Source organism: Megalops cyprinoides, chromosome 15 (genome assembly GCF_013368585.1).
Source record: "Megalops cyprinoides isolate fMegCyp1 chromosome 15, fMegCyp1.pri, whole genome shotgun sequence".
Taxonomy (NCBI): Eukaryota; Metazoa; Chordata; class Actinopteri; order Elopiformes; family Megalopidae; genus Megalops; species Megalops cyprinoides.
Window position 1 is genome coordinate 24,269,837 of NC_050597.1, and position 17,341 is coordinate 24,287,177.

Here is a 17,341-nt window from a genome sequence, read left to right on the forward strand (position 1 = left end):
CACGGAAATCACCTCAATAAACCTACATTCAGCTCGCCCACAATGTTCTGTCAGCGTTGCAACAAGGTTACCACAATGTTGATAGAAACTTCATGAGAGCATCGCCAGCTATCTGGGACTGGCTTCGTCTGTTGATGGGTTGTGGAAGCCAGCTGGCCGTCTCGACCGATCTCTCAAACAAAGATCATTGTGCATGTTTGGATTAAGCAATCGAAAGTGCCTGTTTGTTTAATATCGATGCCTGTTAATACATGAGGTTAACTGTCACTCGAGTGTGTCGGTAAACAAAGAGTAACAGATTTTATTTTTCGGAGAACAAAAACGACCACAAACGGAGATTCCAGACGCCTTTTCTCCAAGTTCCTTGGCTTGTCCGCTGAATATCTGAGCAGGCCTTTGAAATGCTTCATTCATTCTGGGGTGTATATTTAGACCGCTGGCAACTGCTGAAGCTTGGATCTCTCATCTCCCTTGCACCACGCAGCCCCCAGACATAAAGGCAGATGGTCAAGGCAAAAAAAAAAAAGGGCTCAAATACAGTAATTGAAAAGGACACCAAATGACTTCCAGCGCCCACTTCCTAATAACCGCTCAAAAAGGAATGCTTCCAAAAAGGACAGTTTGTTAAATGGATACGTGTGCCGCCACCTCACCCTGCATCGCACACCCCCATAGGGCTTGCTTATACAGTACACACAATACAGCGTAGCCTCTATTCAATCTACTAACTATTTACTTTGTCCTTGAGTAAGCCTTTCATGCCAGTGTGACCCTTTTCCCTCTCTTGCAAAACGTTAGGAGTCTGGCAATCACCGGTATTAACTTCACTGATAACCACAAACATGAAAACAAGAAAAAACAATGGCAGATTATAATGCCGACCAGTGTTATATTCGCAATGCACGTGTCATAATAGCAGGAGACCTCAGTGCAGCGTGACCAAAGGCTTTTCAAATCAACACTGACACATTATAACATGTTTGTTTTGAGGCTGGTTGCCAGCAGGAAAGTTCAATACAGCGAGAGGTTGGCTCTGACCGCACGAGAGTAACTCAGATCTGAAAAGCAAGCGTGTCAATCATCACTCTGTAATAATGTGAAAGATTAATAGAGCACGACACCCTAGGAGAGGTTGCTAATACACCACAATCCATCATGGAAAGGGATAGACACCCTTCAACATCTGATTGGTCAATCATTCTGCCCTTGCTCACGTGCCCACAGCGTTTGTCTACGATGTCACAGTGACAGGAAATTGCTCATCTCGCGTAGTTCTTACAGCCTCAACAGAATTGATTTATTTTGCGCTTATTTCATTTGCATTTTGAGTTCTCATTCGTAATTATTTACTGTTGGATACAGTGAGGGCACAGGGCATAGTTTAGAGCTTTGAAGCTTGCTGTTGCATAAGTTAAGTTGTACCCATTGATCTGGATTACATAAAAACTTGCCTAAAAACAAAATACTAATGGCATGCAAAGTGATGCAGTGTTTTTCAAGCTAGCATTGTTAATCCATAAATGCGAAACAGACGCTAATAGCATGAGCTAGTGACAGGACATGGTGCCTATTAGTGGACAGACATCCTTGTTCGTGTTTAGGAACAGCTTTATCCGGGTATGTCCTGCAGCCAACATACAGTATTTTACTAAAAACCTCATTGTTATTAAAAAGCTCATTATCATATTCTGTTTTGATTATTTTATCTTTCACCTTGTGGTGTTGGGTGCATGTGTGTTTTCCAGCCATTAAAAGAGAGGTTCTCAGTCTCACACTGCATGAACCTGGAGCCCTTCGGTGCTGTGTGACTCAGCTGCAGTTGTTTGCCCGTCCCAATTCCCACTGTTCCCCCAGCCAGCTGTTCACAATCAGCGCTCACAACACACACTGCAACGCATGCTGCAGTGCACACCCCCCCCACCCTGGACCCCTCCCAGACATATTCTGATCTGCACCACCACAGCAGTATTGTAGCTGCATGGATTGCATGCGCTTCCAATCCATTTCACTGCAACAACATGAACTCACCCTTTTCGAATGCATCCCGCCGATCAACAATATTGACAGAACTGCATAAGCTCACATGAACAAAAAGATAGAGGTGTACTGGACAAGCATAGATTTGTAGATGCCCTTAAAGGATGCACTTATAGGCTTGTCAGACTGTCAATGCTCCTGAACTGGGGGACCTCGATCACCCCTCTTCTGACTGGATATGCCCACAGCTGAAGGCCCAGCTAATCCACATCTCGAAGGCTGTGATCTAGTCGTAATTGGAGGGAATTTGGTCTCCAAACTGTCGGAGCATTAATTCAACTGGCCAGCTCAGATTGCACTGTGTTTTAAAATCTGTGAAACTCAATGCGTATCACTCTCCTGTCCTATCTAATCAAATGCTGCCATAGTTCAAATCTCCACCATCAGGAATAAAATACTGAACACAGAAGGGTGCCATTGAGCAGGTGCCCTGCAACAACGAAGAAAGAGGCTCCACATATGCAAATAGTCAGACGATATTGTTAGGCTGAACGCAAATCAACGGTTCCCTTCGGGCAAAATTCCTTTACATTGCTTACATGGTGTAGGCTTGGAATTTGCTTGCTGAAAGTACCTACCCCAATTCTGCAATACAGATATGTGGCATTGTGATAAATACATGTTTATAAATTATAAAATAATATTTAAGCTTTAATATTTTTGTGTGGGGTTTGCAGTGACTAAAAACATGTACTACAGTTTATTGATCACCAGACACACACACAAAAACAATTAAGTGATTTTTTTTTTTTTTTTTTAGATCTGAGTGATTAATAGTGTATACATTGAGCAGGATTGTATTTAAACAAAACAAAACAAAAAAAATCTCTATCAGTCTAGTAATAAGAACAAACCTGACGCAAGTAATATAGCTAGTCCCCTTCCCCCTGTCCAGAAAACGTCAGCGTCTTTTACGTGCCTAGCTATATTACTTTACATCATAGCAACAATGAAGGGGGGTTCTACGGGTCAAAGGTTACACGGTATTTAAAAAGTAGCCGAACAAATCGAAAATTTGTCTTGAACTAACAGCACTGTTTCCCTCCGATATGTCAACAATAAAAGTAATTAGCACACAGCAACCATGTATGGGCAGCTACCTACTCGCAGCGAGCTAGACGAGTAAAAATAGATGTTCTTTCGTCCACGGGAAGCTAGAGACGCGAGTGAATATGAGGCGGAAGTTGGGATCAGCTGATGGAGGAGGGTCGGCTGAAGCTTGTTACTGAGTCCGAGAGAGCCATCTTTCCGACAGGAGAAAGAGTGGGGGGACAGACGGGAGAAATTGGGGGGTTCCCGGCTGTACGGGCGGCCCAAAACACATTGCATTGGGACGGCAGGAAAAACCGGTGACCATCGGAGAGAAAACAGGGCTTTCTTACTGCATCCGGAACTAAGACGGAACGGGAACCGGGTCGGGCGATCGAGCGAGCGAAAGACAAGCTTTATTAGATAGCGAGCTAGCTAGCTAGCTACAAAGGAAGAGAGAAATACGAGTGTGAATAGAAAAGGGCTTTAATTGGAAACTAATCGCGCGTCATCGATTAAAAAAACAGCCTATTGGTAGCAAGCTAGCTATTACTATTTGGTTTGCTGATTTGTGGAGAGAATGTGCAATTGTGCCAAGATGTCAATATAAACAACACCAATCCGTTTTGGAGCAACTACTGTGGCAGTGGGACTCGGATTAAGACTAAAGGATTCCTGCCAGAGGTTTTCGGTACATGTAAAATATATTTTTTCGACGTTATTTTTAAAATAAATTGCAGATGAGCGTTGACAATGACAGAGAATTAATAGGCTGCTAGCTAGCTAGCCCGGTAGTTCGCTACATTTCGATGTTGATCTTAGAATGGGAAACTGTAGATTCATTTTGTTCTGAACGTTTAAATATCTGTCTGACTGCAGCGGTTGAAGGTTAAAAGTGAACGGAAAAGGGAAAAGTGAGGTTCTGCAAAGATTTGGCTGGCGAGCTAGCTTGCAAGCTAGGTAAGTGGCTCTGGAACAGAGTGTCTTCTTTGCCCCCCCTCCACTCACACGAATAGTCCACCGGGAGTCTGTGAGCGCACAGCTGATTGGACGAGCAGGGGAGGGGGGATCCGCAATGGGAAAACATCACTTTGTTGCAACTTTATCGCAAGCTAGCTAATTTACTCATATCTAGATAGTCTTCGTGTAGTAAACTGGTGTAGTTACGATCCTTGTTATTTCCACGAATTCCACCGTTTGCGATTAGGAGGAAGCCCTTGTTAGTCAACAGAGAAACCGTAGTCTGAACACTTACAATAGGAACCATGATGAATATTGAGTAAGTTGGAGGGGGTCGTCTCCTCATAACGCCGTCTTAGATCGACAGCAAAAACCTCCACAAGGTCCAAAAAGAAGAGAGCTCTTGTAGCTTGTAACGTCAGCGGTAATACAGGCAAGGATCAAATTGCACCGAAGCACTGGATACCGTGTCTAAGATAACCAAGCTCCATCTCCCTGTGCAAGGCATTTGAAAAAAGTTAGCTCTCTCAAAGTTTTTTTTTTTTTTTTTTTAATTCCATTTTTTTATCCCGCCCTTCCATTGGTCCAAAGTGAATATAATAATTTCATGGCAGTAATCTCCAACTGGCCTGCTAGCTTGCACATTCTCCAAGAAAGGGCCTTACAATTCTTCGTCTAGAGAATTAGTAAAGTGTCTAACAACCCGAGCAAGTTAGCGGTCTGATTGGAATCGATAAGTTTATGTTTTAGCATACTTCATCTATCGAGACTTTTGTCGTGCTTCACCGTTACATCTAGTTAGCTGTGTATGTAAAACTTAGCTGACTGGCTAGGTATTTTTTTGTTTGTCGCTTTCGCTATAAACCGAAACAAACCAATGATAACTGATTTGTAACCCGACAATAAAATGTGAGGAACAAGATCTCGATCAACAAGTTGGTTTGATAGCAGTCAAGGCTCTTGACTATTACACACGAGGAAGAAAGGAACAAAGCGGACACAGAAAGAACCGTGTTGCTAGTTCACTGGCAAGTCTGCGGTGACTTGTCAGTGTTTTGGTTGTGTTGCGGCCGCCCCTCCCCCAGCTTTAGTAAGACCCTGCTGGAAGTGTACGCCGCCGCTGCTGCCGTGTGTCATTCGGGTACAGAGCTTGTCCCCCCAGCGTTTGTAGAGGCATCGGCTGTTGCGAGTGTCATTTGCGGGGGAACAGATCGGTGGATGTGATGGAACTAATGTTCGCCGAGTGGGAAGACGGGGAGAGGTTCTCTTTCGAAGACTCGGACCGGTTCGAGGAAGACTCGCTGTGCTCCTTCATATCCGAGGCGGAGAGTCTCTGTCAGAACTGGAGGGGATGGAGGAAACAGTCCGCGGGACCCAATTCGCCGACAGTCAAAATTAAAGGTAAACACTTTAAACGGAAAGCGTCCTCGCTGTCGTGCGTGCACATGTACATCGTTTTTAGAGGTAAAGGAAATCGACCTACATTGTTTTCAAAAGTTGAGTTAAAGGTAGATAACATTCCCTTCATTTGTAATGTCGCTAAATTTTGACCCCCCCCCCCAAAAAAAAAAAAAAAAAAAAAAAACCCAACGTTTGTTTGCCGTTCCTTCACCACTTCGATCCGTCCTTAACCACAGGCTGCTTTTCTTTGCCCACCTTTCACTAACTCCACGGCTGTGCCAGTTTTAAATTCTTTGTCGTGACCTCTGTTCTATGCAGTCTGTGTGCCTTCCTTTGCTTGGATAACTCATCAAAAACAGTACCAATAATGAGGCAAAAACTTTGAAAACGTAAGACTGAGTTCACTCCTTGCCATTTATGTGTTTTCTCCTACACTCTCAAGAAGGGCTTGAAATGTTAGCATTTTTACACAGTCTTTAAATACTTTCATAGACACAGACCTTTAATCATTCCTGTCTGATAGGCCTTGCATTTATAGCCCCAGACATGGGTAAACCGGTCACTAAATTGGTGTAGACTGATGAGAGTAAACAAATTTAGATTGGTGGTCTGATTTTAGGTCGTTATGTTGTGCACATTCACTGATCTTTGTGGATGAGCCAATGCACTGGTTTCAGTGAAAGAGCAAAAACAGTCCACGTGCTGCGAAGATCAGTGAATATGTGAAGTAAAAGAGCCTGAGACCAGTGTTTTGAATATGAAGACAGTGGGGAAGACCCACCTGGCCTGTGACCTTGTACTACCATACCCATGAGTAGCAATATGTTGACCACAGTGCCATAACCTGGTGTATCCTCTGTGTAAGGCCTGCTTCAGCTGTGCTGTCTCAAACCAGAGGGGGGCTCTGAACTCAGGTTTCACTCTCTGAAGGCCTAACCTGGAGCAACAGCTGGATCATGACAGCAGTGCACTTTGTGTAGTTTGCGCTGAGGTGGCGGGTTTATATAGCCACTTCCAGTAGTGGTGCTAAGACCTCAGTGTATCCCGCCCAGTCTGTAGAGGCGTAGTACGAGCCAAGTGCAATCTTACAGGCCAGAGCTTTGGGGACAGTATTTTCTATGTTTTCTTTTTTTTTTTTTTTCCTCCAAAGAGTTATGTTGTTGATCAAACACTGTGGAATCCACCTGTGATGTGCACCTTGTCTGAAACATCCTTTTTTGGTTTGTTTAGCTCACATCAGACATTTGTTTAAATTGTGGCTTTTCGAAATGGTTGGGAAGGAGGGGGGAATCCCACTGTCCGAGAGTGTTGCTTTTGCAGGGACTGACTGCACAGCGTTGCTTCACCACCTGATGCATTGAATCTAAGTGCTTTTTCCCATTCAAAGAGTTATTTATGTATGGTGGTGTTTGCAGTGTCACATACTAAGCCTTCAGGTGGGCCTAAATTTGGCTGACCATATACTTGAAGCTGCCTGTGAAAGTGGGCTGAACTGCTTGGGAAATGAGAGGAAACCGCTTCACCAAGCCTTTTTAAAGGAGCTTGTGGGCAGTTTGCAGCTCCCCCGGGGATTTCAGCAAGGATGTCCTGTCAGGACTCCTGCCCTTTTTTGGGAGTCTGGCGGTTTCCCAGAATGCATTTGTTGACACCCCGTGTGAGAGCGCATGCTGCTGCTGCTGCTGCTGTTGCCGCTGCACAGCGTGTGTTTTTTTTCGCGGCGGTGCTGTGTAGTAATAGGCACTCCGCTGGAGAATGTTGTACAAAGGGCAGAGCAGCCTCTGCCAACAGAAATGATTCATTGAAACGTTCACTTTGGAGTTTCTGTGAATTTAGAATCCGTTCCCCCCGGACTCTGAGCCGGTGAACCGCACAAGACATAGCCAAAAGTGCAGTACCCCCACTCCCTGCACTCCACCCCCTCCTCTGAGTTTCTCTGAAATCCGTCAAGGTTATTTATTCTTCAAAATTGATTTTGGTTTGATAAGGAAAAAAAGGTCATAACAGGGTGTTTACCTGTGGTTATTTCGAATTACCTGCTGTGGGAAAGCGGTCACTCTTTTGTAAGTTTGTGTAGCAGTGGCTTGGTGAGGGAAGCTCTTGCCGTTGATACAGCTGAGTGGCGGTTTGTTCACTGAGGAATTCCTACGGCAGCTGCCGAGGGACAAACGGGATGGCCACGCGGCTTACAGCAACGAGAGGGAGCCGGGGCAGTTACGAGGTAAGGGGCCAGGCAAAATTAAGTTTGGAATGAACTTAAGCTTGGGGGCCTGGGAAGGAAAGCTGTGTGCAGTGGTGTTTGGATTGAGTTTGGAGGGGCGGGGGGTGGATGGGCGAGGGGGGTGGTTGTAAAGTAAAGGGGGCTTTGTCTTTTGCAGGTCAGTGCCTCAGAGCTTGGATGGCGGTTTTAGCAATAAACCCCGATTTTATGAATCTAGATAATGCCACTGATCTTAAGTGGAGGAGCTGCCAGATTCCAAATCCCCGTTTAAAGTCGGATCTGTTAGAGAAAGAAAAGGAACAAAAAAAAAAAAAGCGGATCGAGGCGTACTCGGCGGAACGCTGCGGCGGTATTTGAGACACGGAGCAGCAGCCCCCGCGGTCCTTTTTGGCGGGCCGAGCGGCCGGCAGAACATTATCCGGCCTGTTTGTCATACATCTGCCGGCTCTCTGGGCTCCCCGCTCGTGCTGGCTGGCTGGGGGGGTGGGGGGGGGGCAGTGTGTCGGATCCGCAGACAGAGGGCCGGGAGCCCGAGTGTGAAAAGCAATCCCTCACCTTTTCACAGCTCCACAAAGGCACAGCTGTCCGTGCCCCTCCCTCTCCCATTGGACGGCTGGGGCGTCCTTGTTTAGTCACTAGGTTACCCTCCTGCGTGCCTCCTGAGTCAGAGTGGCTGTGGTGACACCCACTCCACCCCCCCCGCTGGAAGACACCACACTGAGGACAGGTGGGTAGTGGAGAGCAGGTGCTTCCGCAGGCCTGCGGCTCTCCGCTGAGCACCCAGGCCTGGTTTATACCCTTTCAGCGCCTTTTGTGTGGGCATCAAAGGAGGCTGTGGTCCCCCAGGGCCTGGAAGAGCGTACGCTGAATGCTGTTAAACCTCGTTAGGCCTTATTAGACGGCAACGTTTCGAGGTCCCTTGATGTCCATGAGACATAGCGTAGCGTAGCTGACGGGTTCTGTGATTCTCAAAGAAATAACCAAAAACTGAGAAGAAGGGCTGAGGCTAAGAATTCATTAAATATATCATTAAAGATAGCGTTTTAATTTGTGGTGCAGATTCCCGCACACAAGGAGCTCTGACATGTAGGGTTTCACAGGTGACGCATCCTGCAACCCACCTGTACAGTCGATTTGTCATCCAGATAATTGAGATGAAGGCCCTTGTTTAAGGGTGTGTTTGCACTTTGTTACGTGTTGTAACAACCTGCAATATTCCTTTGTATCAAGGCATTTCTTATTTTTAGTAAATAGCGTAGCATCTAATGCTGGGTGCTGTCAGTCTTTGTGACCTGCTGTTTCATTGATTGGCTGGATGTTGGCATGTTGTTCGAAATGAAAACAAAAGTAATGATTTTGATGACAAAAAGAAAAACCCACAATTTTCACACTGTGTCCCCTGTGCTCTACCCATGATGCTCGTGGGCAAGGGTAGTTAAATAAAAAACAGACCTCTTTTTTTGGGGACCCCTGGTGAATTCCCCTACTGTGAAGTGGCAGTTATCTTGTATGTCATCAGCTTGAGCTGGTATAGATCTGTATGGATCCTTTTCACCTCATCCGGTGTGGGATACTGACAGTCTATCCCACTGCCGTCTGCGCAGTGCTCATCTGTGTGGTTTGCCATTGGTGGAATGGTTGCTCAGTTACTTCACTCTGCCTCAGGAGCAGCCTCACCACCAGGTCGGGACCTTGCGGGGGGATAACAGGCTGCACACAAGCCCTCTCTTTGACACAGCGCACAGACCGCCGGTTCACCGACGCCCACGCGGGGTGGCTCGGTTTGTCCGGCGCGGACGTTGCCATGCCGACACAATGCGTCCCTTTGATCCCGCCCGGTCCGAGCATTCGCAGCCCCTCCGGCATGCTCACTACGTGAGGGAACTCGGCGTGTCAGATGGGGACGGCAACCTCGGGCGTAAGGTTCCAAGGCCCCAGTCGTAGCCCAAATCAAACACTTGCTTTTGCCCTTTAATACCCCTTTGTTTCCCAGTGAAGAGGTGGAACCAGGCTATCCTGGACTGTGTGACCTGGTACAGCAGCGTTGCTTTTCCATGACGTCACTCGCCACCAGAGCTTAGCTAGTGATGTCACACTGGATGCTAGATTCTGCCCAATATGAGGCACCTGTCAGTCCCCCCAAAAAGTTCAGACAAAAAAAAATTCCATATCAGTTCTGTCTGTGTTGTCTGCTGTGGTCCTCTCAGTTTTACTAAAACCGTGTAACTGACTGACTCCGCCTAGTTATAAGCAGAGCAGCACCGGTGACACCTGTGGGCAGAGTGGACGACAGAGAGAATGGGGAAACCTCCCAGTACCTGAACCCAGAGAGTCAGAGTGGTTCCAGGCCTACAGTGGAATGTGCTTCAAAGTAATGCCTGACTGCAGCTTCGCCTTTTGCTTAAGCTCTCCTGTTTACACTCAAAACAATTCAGGGTTGTAGCAAGTCGGCAGGTCAAAGCTTTGATGGAGTCTGGGTCAGTGAAAATGTTAGGTGAATGTGCACCGCTTGCTACGCTGCAGGGAATATATCGGGGCGATAAGGTAACGCAGACAGAAATATGAGCCAGGGAGCTATTTTAGGACGGCGGTACAGTAGCCTCGTGTGTCTTTATTATTCTAACTTGTTCCCTAAGTTTTGTGCGTCAGCCAGCCTGGGATGTAAAATACCTCTGTGGTCACAGTTTGCTTTCAAGGTGTTGCCTCAGAAGTGGCCATTTTCAGATGAACTTTTGACCTGCAGCTGGTTTGGTTGAGGCTGTTGTCCCGGCCTTGAGGTCACTGGCTGAAGGCACCTTAGGATTGTTAGTGGGTTGCCAGACTGTTTGGTTTACGGCGCTTGGTGTTTGCCTTTTGCTTTTCAAAGGGAACACAGGGTTATTCTATGAAGGGCGAAAACCCAGGGTGCATTTTTGGTTGGGCCAGCGGAGCACTTATCAGTCAGCATTGAAAGTGCTGTGTATACAGGGTCTGTTATGAAGGTGACTGCTTGGTGTGGATGTCATCAGTGAGTGCTTTGTACATTCAAACAAAACCTTTCCTTGGGTTCAATTTTCAAATGTACAGTTTACTCTGTACAGGTAATGTAAGTGCAGTCTCCATCTCTGTCTCTGACATAAGTGTAAAATCATAACAGTAAAGCTGAGTCTTGAGTCTTTTAATTTCCTTACCCGGGACAGCCCAAGGGCGCTTCTGAGGAGACTTTTTAGGAGTGCGATGTGTTCGTGTTCTCACCAGATAATTTTGGGGGAAGACACATATTTATCTTGATTTGACTGCGTAGTTAGTGCTGGAAATTTAATTTTCCTGTCAGCGGGGGGAGCGGCCGGGTCCGGGCCAGCTGCGGAAGACCGCTCCGTGGCTAGGCACGCTCCGCCGAAGCCGCGCTGCTGGCAGAGTCCTCAGCGCCCGGACCGTCTGAGGCAACCGCTGAGCCTCTCCGTTTACACACTGTCCCGGGCGCGCTGATTGGGGCGGGGGGTTGGGGGGGTGGTGGAGATGAGTGGGCTCGAGATTTACTGCAGCAGAACCAGGACTCCTGTATAGTCCGGTCTTCTCTGTTCTTTTCTGTTTAAAGCCACGGTTGTCAGAGCGGTGTTTGAGCGTATAAGGTTAACCGTCTAAATGGGTGCCTCTGGTAAAGAGCTGTGCTTGAATGCACTTATGAGTGAAGACGTAAAGTGAACCAAAAACGCACATTGTCAGGACTCGAGTGAAGCCCTTGAGTCATTAGCACGACAGACGGGTGAATTCTCTCGGTCCTGGCCGGCACGCCGCTCTGCAAACAACAACATTGTGTCAGGAAAAAATGCAGCGTCTCCAGATAGAGCGGGCAGCCGCAAGTGGGGATGGCTCGGAAAGCGACCGCGAAAAGCGAAACCCGGTATTTTAAAACGGAGGCGCTCCCCTCGGCGGGCGTCCCTCACACGCTCCGCTATCCCGCTCACCGCGGAATGGCGAGTAGCTGCCCCTCGGGCCCCTTTCTCCCGGTGCGGCCCGAGTGTTGCTCTTGGAGCGGGCGGTGGTCAGGCTGTCGGGGGTTGGGGGTCCTGGATTTTGGGATTCTTGTTGGACTCGCGCATGGTCCTAACCTTCCTTTCTCGTCCTCTCTGCCCTCTCAGATGGCCAGGTCATCCCCCTGGTGGAGCTGTCCGCCAAGCAGGTGGCGTTCCACATCCCCTTCGAGGTGGTGGAGAAGGTGTACCCCCCCGTCCCGGAGCAGCTGCAGCTGCGCATCGCCTACTGGAGCTTCCCAGAGAACGAGGAGGACATCAGGTGAGGGGCGCGGCGGGGGCCGGCAACCAGGGGATCGTAGGTTTGAACCTTTGACTCTTGACTGGGCACACCCGACTTGTATTGGAGCAAATGGGGAATATTTTAAAAGTAAGCTGTATGTAAGTGACTCTAGAGGCGGTAGTGAGACCCACTGTGTAAGACCTTCAGTTGTGTGCACAGTGTAGTACACAAGTTATAATATATATCAGATATGACCTTGGTCCATACTTGGAGGGACACACACACACACACACACACACACACACACACACACACACACACACGCGCACACACGCGCACACACGCGCACACACGCACAAACATGCACAACCATGCATGTGCAAGCTCGCACATGCACACAGAGAAGGTCCAAGGCACATATCAGCAGCCCGGTAAGTAGAGCCCAGAGAGAGCCTCATGTTTTGGGCAGTGAGCGGGAAGGCAGGATATCCCAGTAGGAAAGGGGCAGTGACGTTAATGGGTGCTATGTCTCGTCCCCCCCGGGCAGGCTGTACTCCTGCCTGGCCAATGGCAGCCCTGATGAGTTCCAGCGAGGGGAGCAGCTGTACAGGATGAGGGCGGTGAAGGACCCGCTGCAGATCGGTAAGCACCCGCGACTCGCCCCCCCCCCCCCTGCTCCGCGCGCGATCGAAACCCCGCCGACTTGCTCGTGTCTGGCCAATCCTGCATTATTTAAAGAGCCTGGGACAGAGTCCCCGTCTGACCCCCAGATGTTTTGGGACCGCTTGAGTATCTGGGCTTCATCGCACGGGCCAGACATCCAGCTGTCTCTCATTGGACAGAGGAAATGTTTGTACAGTGCAGAGATAATTGAAGACTCAAATTTCCTGATCTGTTGTGTGTGTGTGTGTGTGTGTGTGTGTGTGCCAGTGAGTATAAAAAAAAAAACACTCTCACTCTCACAAAGTAATCCCCCCCCCCCCCCCCCCCCCAAAAAGGGAGACTGTTGTCTCATTGTTGAACAGGGATTAACAGAACATTAAATACTCTTTTTTTTGTGCGTGTGTGTGTATGCGTGTGTATGTGTGTGTGTGTGTGTGAGGGCCTGCTTGCATCGATGCTAAGCTGGTTTGTGTGCAGTGACCTCTACTACAAGCAGTTATGCTGCAGTATTTTAGAATTAGTAAGACTTGCTCTTTAAGAGATCTGTTTAAGATCCATCCATGCTTAATAGGGGATTCAGATTCTCCCGAATATTTGCCCTTTTCCAGTCCTGGGATAATTGATGCCTCTGTCGGGAAATCCCAGGGTTCCCAAAGGAACTGGAAGCACAATTTATAAACATGTCCGTGATCAGGTCCCACTGCAAATGGAATTTATTGGTATTTAGGACTATTTGTTCTGCAGCGCATAAACCGGCAGAATTTCCTATTTTTAACACAGGCAACGTCTTGAAATGTGTAATGAACTCAGAATAGCTACACACGTGGACTCAAACACTCATAGGTCAGAGCACTTCATTATTTTTAATGGAGTCTGAGGGTAAACAACCGCATTGACAGCAGCTGCGTAAGGTAATTGAAGTACTAAATTGAAGGTGTTCTTTGAAAGGACACATTACTACACACGCACGCGATCCCAAAGAAAAGGAATTAAAAGGAGAGAATAAAAGATGGAGTCTGAAAAAAAACCACTCCGTGTGTCATCCCATTCTTCTCTCGTCCCCACATCCTCGGCTTATTTAGTCACTGTTCTTCCTGGAGCGCTGTTCTTCACGAGGCACAGCTCATGCCGGAGTCATCGCTTAGCTTTTGGTGATAGACTGCCCACAGCCAGAGAGGGGGCTCTGTCCGCCCCCACAGACAGGGGGAATACTGCACAGGAAAGTTTCACAAGCAGCCTTTCGCTAACCACGCGCGCACCGTGAATCAGCTGCCGGAGTCATTGGAGCTGGTGATCGCACGCTTAACGTGCAGTTTAAGGCAATTGGGGGCGGGGTGACCAAAGCCACATTTTTAATCACGCCTTTTACACGTCGTTTACTTAACGCCTCTCTGAGTGTTAGCTTTCGGCTAACACTAACGTGGCTGGCTGTAAGGAATTTTAAAAAGCCATGCGAGATCATCACGTTCGGATTGATGTTGGTAGCTATGGACAATTGACAATAATGTAATGTAGATTTGTGGGACAAAATATCAGCAGTGACAGAATCTGATGTAGTGTACTTTGTTTCAGGATGTGCGAAATGGTTGGAAGTAGTGCATGACGATGGGGAATAAACACTGAAATTATTCCCGCGCTCCGTGCTGACTTTTTTTTGTGAAATGAGAATGAATTAAATCAGAAAATCCCGGGCTTCAGTCTTAATCCCTTATGTTTAATGAAAAGTGATTCAATGCGAGAGATTATTTCAAAATTGTAGTCTTTGTGTATTGGTGTACTTGGAAAAGTCGTCTCCCTTTAATGTTTAGGAGCGGTGGGTCCATAGCCGGTATCAGTAGCAGATTAAAAATAAGTCTCCCCGCTCTTGTTTCAGTCTTTCGGCTGTTGTAGATTTACGTCAATAGGTGAATGATAGAACGCAACCAAGTTCTGAACTAGGAACAAGCTCTGCGGGCTGCTCGTGAATTTCAGTGAGGCCTGCTTACAGTCAGCTGTCATAAAGTGCTGTAGGACAGATGAGTAAGTACTTCAGCACTCACATGTTCCATTGATGGGAGGAGGGTGGGGTGTGCGTCCTTTTTATGGGGGGTGAGGTGTCGATTTTGGGAGAGAGAGGGGCCTAATGGGAGTGGGGCCTAATGAGAGTGGACCTTGCATGAAGGAGACAGGGATTGTGGGTGGAGGGTAGAAAGGGGATTGTGGGTGGAGGGTAGAAAGGGGTTCTAGGGGGACGATAAGGGGGTACCCTGAATTGCACAATCTCTGCGGGAAGGGAAGAGAGAGAGGAGGGGACATTGTAATGGGGGGGGGGGTGCAGGTGGAAGGAAAAGGGGGTCCAGGTGGGAGTAGAACGGGGAACGGGGACAGCAGGAGTAGCTCATGGCTTCGTCGGCCACGCACGAGGCAGCAGACGGGAGCGGCACCACGCCCGTGACCGAGAGGCGAGAGGTGCGCCCTGTACCGCTCGGGCGCGTCCAACACAAACATCCTCCCATTGAACACCTCCTGGTCAACACGGCAGCCACACGGCGCGCTGAGCATAGTGCCTGAACAAGAGCCCCGCACTGCCACGACCTGCGCCTGGTGATAAAGACCAGTCCCCAGAGACACGCCGTGGTGCTTCTCTGTTGACACCCGTTTATTTCAAATGACAGATAAAAAGGGGAGAAAAGACGGAAAAAAAAGTGACTTTCGCTCGGTCTTGACAGTTATGATAATGGAAAAAAGGAAGAGTTTAACTTCACTCTATAAAAAAAAAAGCCATAAAAATGCTAAATACAGAGTGACTGCTTAAAATACCAGATATAATGAATATGTAACTGTGGCTTTTTAGAAGTCATTTTAAACTAGAGATTATTTTATAAGTTGTACACTCATTTGACAGTCACTGTGAGACTGACTTACTCAAACGCAACATCACACTAGTTGCACAAGGGCTGTGTGTGATTTTTTTGTGTGGGATAGACCAAAGATGGTTGATGCCGTTTTTGGAGCCAGTTTTATTCAAAGCGAGTATTATACCCCTCTGACGGGTCGAGGGGCTGGGCCGCAGAATTTGGGATACGTTTCAGCGCTGTCTCCATCAATTTCGTATATGGTGTCACACTGGCTTTCCTGTGATTGTGGAAAAGGCGATACTTCAACAAAAAAAACTCCTCAAAAAGCTCAGCACTGACAGCCTTCACTTCTCCAGATGCTGAAACACGACGCTGTATTCCAGCCCTGCGTCTCGTTTGACCTTTTCCCCCTAAACGTATACGCCTGGGCATACCTCAGCTGTGCGTGCGCCTTTAATGGGAGCAGCTGTGGTTTAGCGCAGCCCAGATGAATGGATTAGAGCAACCGTCCCAGAATGTGACAGGATTATGGCCTCTAATATTCCTAACAGACCTGGAGGTGAGCTGCCACAGAGAGCAGCATTGGATGAAGTGAGTGCTTTCGGACTCCTCTAACAGCTCCCGAGAGAAAGACGCCACTGTTGTCACTGTGGTCATTGTCATTATTCGTTCGGCGCGTTCCCACATGCAGGGTAAAGTTCAGTGCATCAGAATACGGAGGTACGCTGCAGAGCACATTGCGCAATTTAAGAAACAAAGCAACAGAATTACCTTAGAAGCGCAAGCTGGTGACTTTAGTATTCTGCAGTGCATCAGCAGGTACAAGGCCAGAGTGCATACGTTTTCATAGTTGCAGTTACAAATACAGCAAATCAACTAGTGCCAACGACCAGCTGGAAAAAGAGAACTTGCATCGGGTTCCTTGCCAGCAGAATGAGCAGGACGGAATACCGTGCACAGTTGGCTTCAGTCTGATCTTGCTGATGTGTTCTGTTTAATGTCACTCGACTTAAGATCTGCACGTGTTCCGTAATTCAGGCCATTTTAAACAAATGAAAGCGAGGGAAAGAAAATGTCAGGCACTAAATTAGTTTGTAAAGGGTGCGTTTCCTCACCAAAAAGTTTCCTGCGATTTCTTTGGGAGGTAATCTTTAGGTTCTCTGGAAGGGTGTGTGTGTGTGTGTGTGTGTGTGTGTGTGTGTGTGTGTGTGTGTGTGTGTGTGTGTGTGTGTGTGTGTGTGTGTGTGTGTTTGGGGTGGGTGGGTGCTGAGCTGTCATTCGTAAGCAGATTCGGGCACTGGACCACGCTCCGCCTCTTTAACAAGCCTCGTTCGGTCTGAAGCGGCGTCTCCTCTGGGTCAGGCCCGTCGCCCCGCAATCTGGCGACGGTTCAGCGGGAGAACGTTGGCGGTCGGCCAGCACGTAAAAGCCTGCCCCCCCCCATTCCCCCCATTGCTCTCCGTTAGAAAATAAAAGCGCCTTTCATTTCCTGGCCGCTGAGTCTCGGACCGCAGCACCGCGCTCAGAAGCGCCGGCTCGCCGCTGTTACTCCTTTATTACCGACAAGTGACACTTTTCACTTTTAGCGCTTCCAGCGTCTCCTCCTGCGACAAGGTTAATGTCACCGAGAGAGGGAGGCCGGAGGGAGCTGATCGATCGGAAAGGTTGCGGCAAATCCGCTTTAATCTGCGATTAATTCGTTAATCGAGCCGTACCTTGTCCTTTCTCCACAAGCGCGTTCGCTCCAGGTTAAATCTCATTCTGCGGCTGCCCCGCTCTGCTGTGCTGTCTCGGTGGCATTAATTCTGTTATGGTAACAAAGACATAACAAAGGGGCGGCAGTGTAGCATACTGGTAAGGAGCGCCACTTGTAACCAAAAGGTTGCCGTTCGATCCCCCACTGGGGAAATGCTGTTGTACCCTTTGGAAAGATACTTAACCCAGAATTTCCTCAGTAAAT

At 48.0% G+C, this 17,341-nt stretch overlaps 1 protein-coding gene across 2 annotated transcripts in view; it reads left to right on the plus strand.

Moving 5' to 3' along the window:
• Positions 1-3,241: 3,241 nt before the first annotated feature.
• Positions 3,242-17,341, plus strand: part of zswim8 (zinc finger, SWIM-type containing 8) — a 39,814-nt gene continuing 25,714 nt past the window's right edge. For both annotated transcript variants that reach the window (XM_036546487.1, XM_036546488.1), the window contains exons 1-3: positions 3,242-5,427; positions 11,767-11,920; positions 12,429-12,523. In XM_036546487.1, the coding sequence (XP_036402380.1) occupies positions 5,250-5,427; positions 11,767-11,920; positions 12,429-12,523 (427 nt within the window). In that variant the 5' untranslated portion in view covers positions 3,242-5,249. The remainder of the gene's footprint in view (positions 5,428-11,766; positions 11,921-12,428; positions 12,524-17,341) is intronic.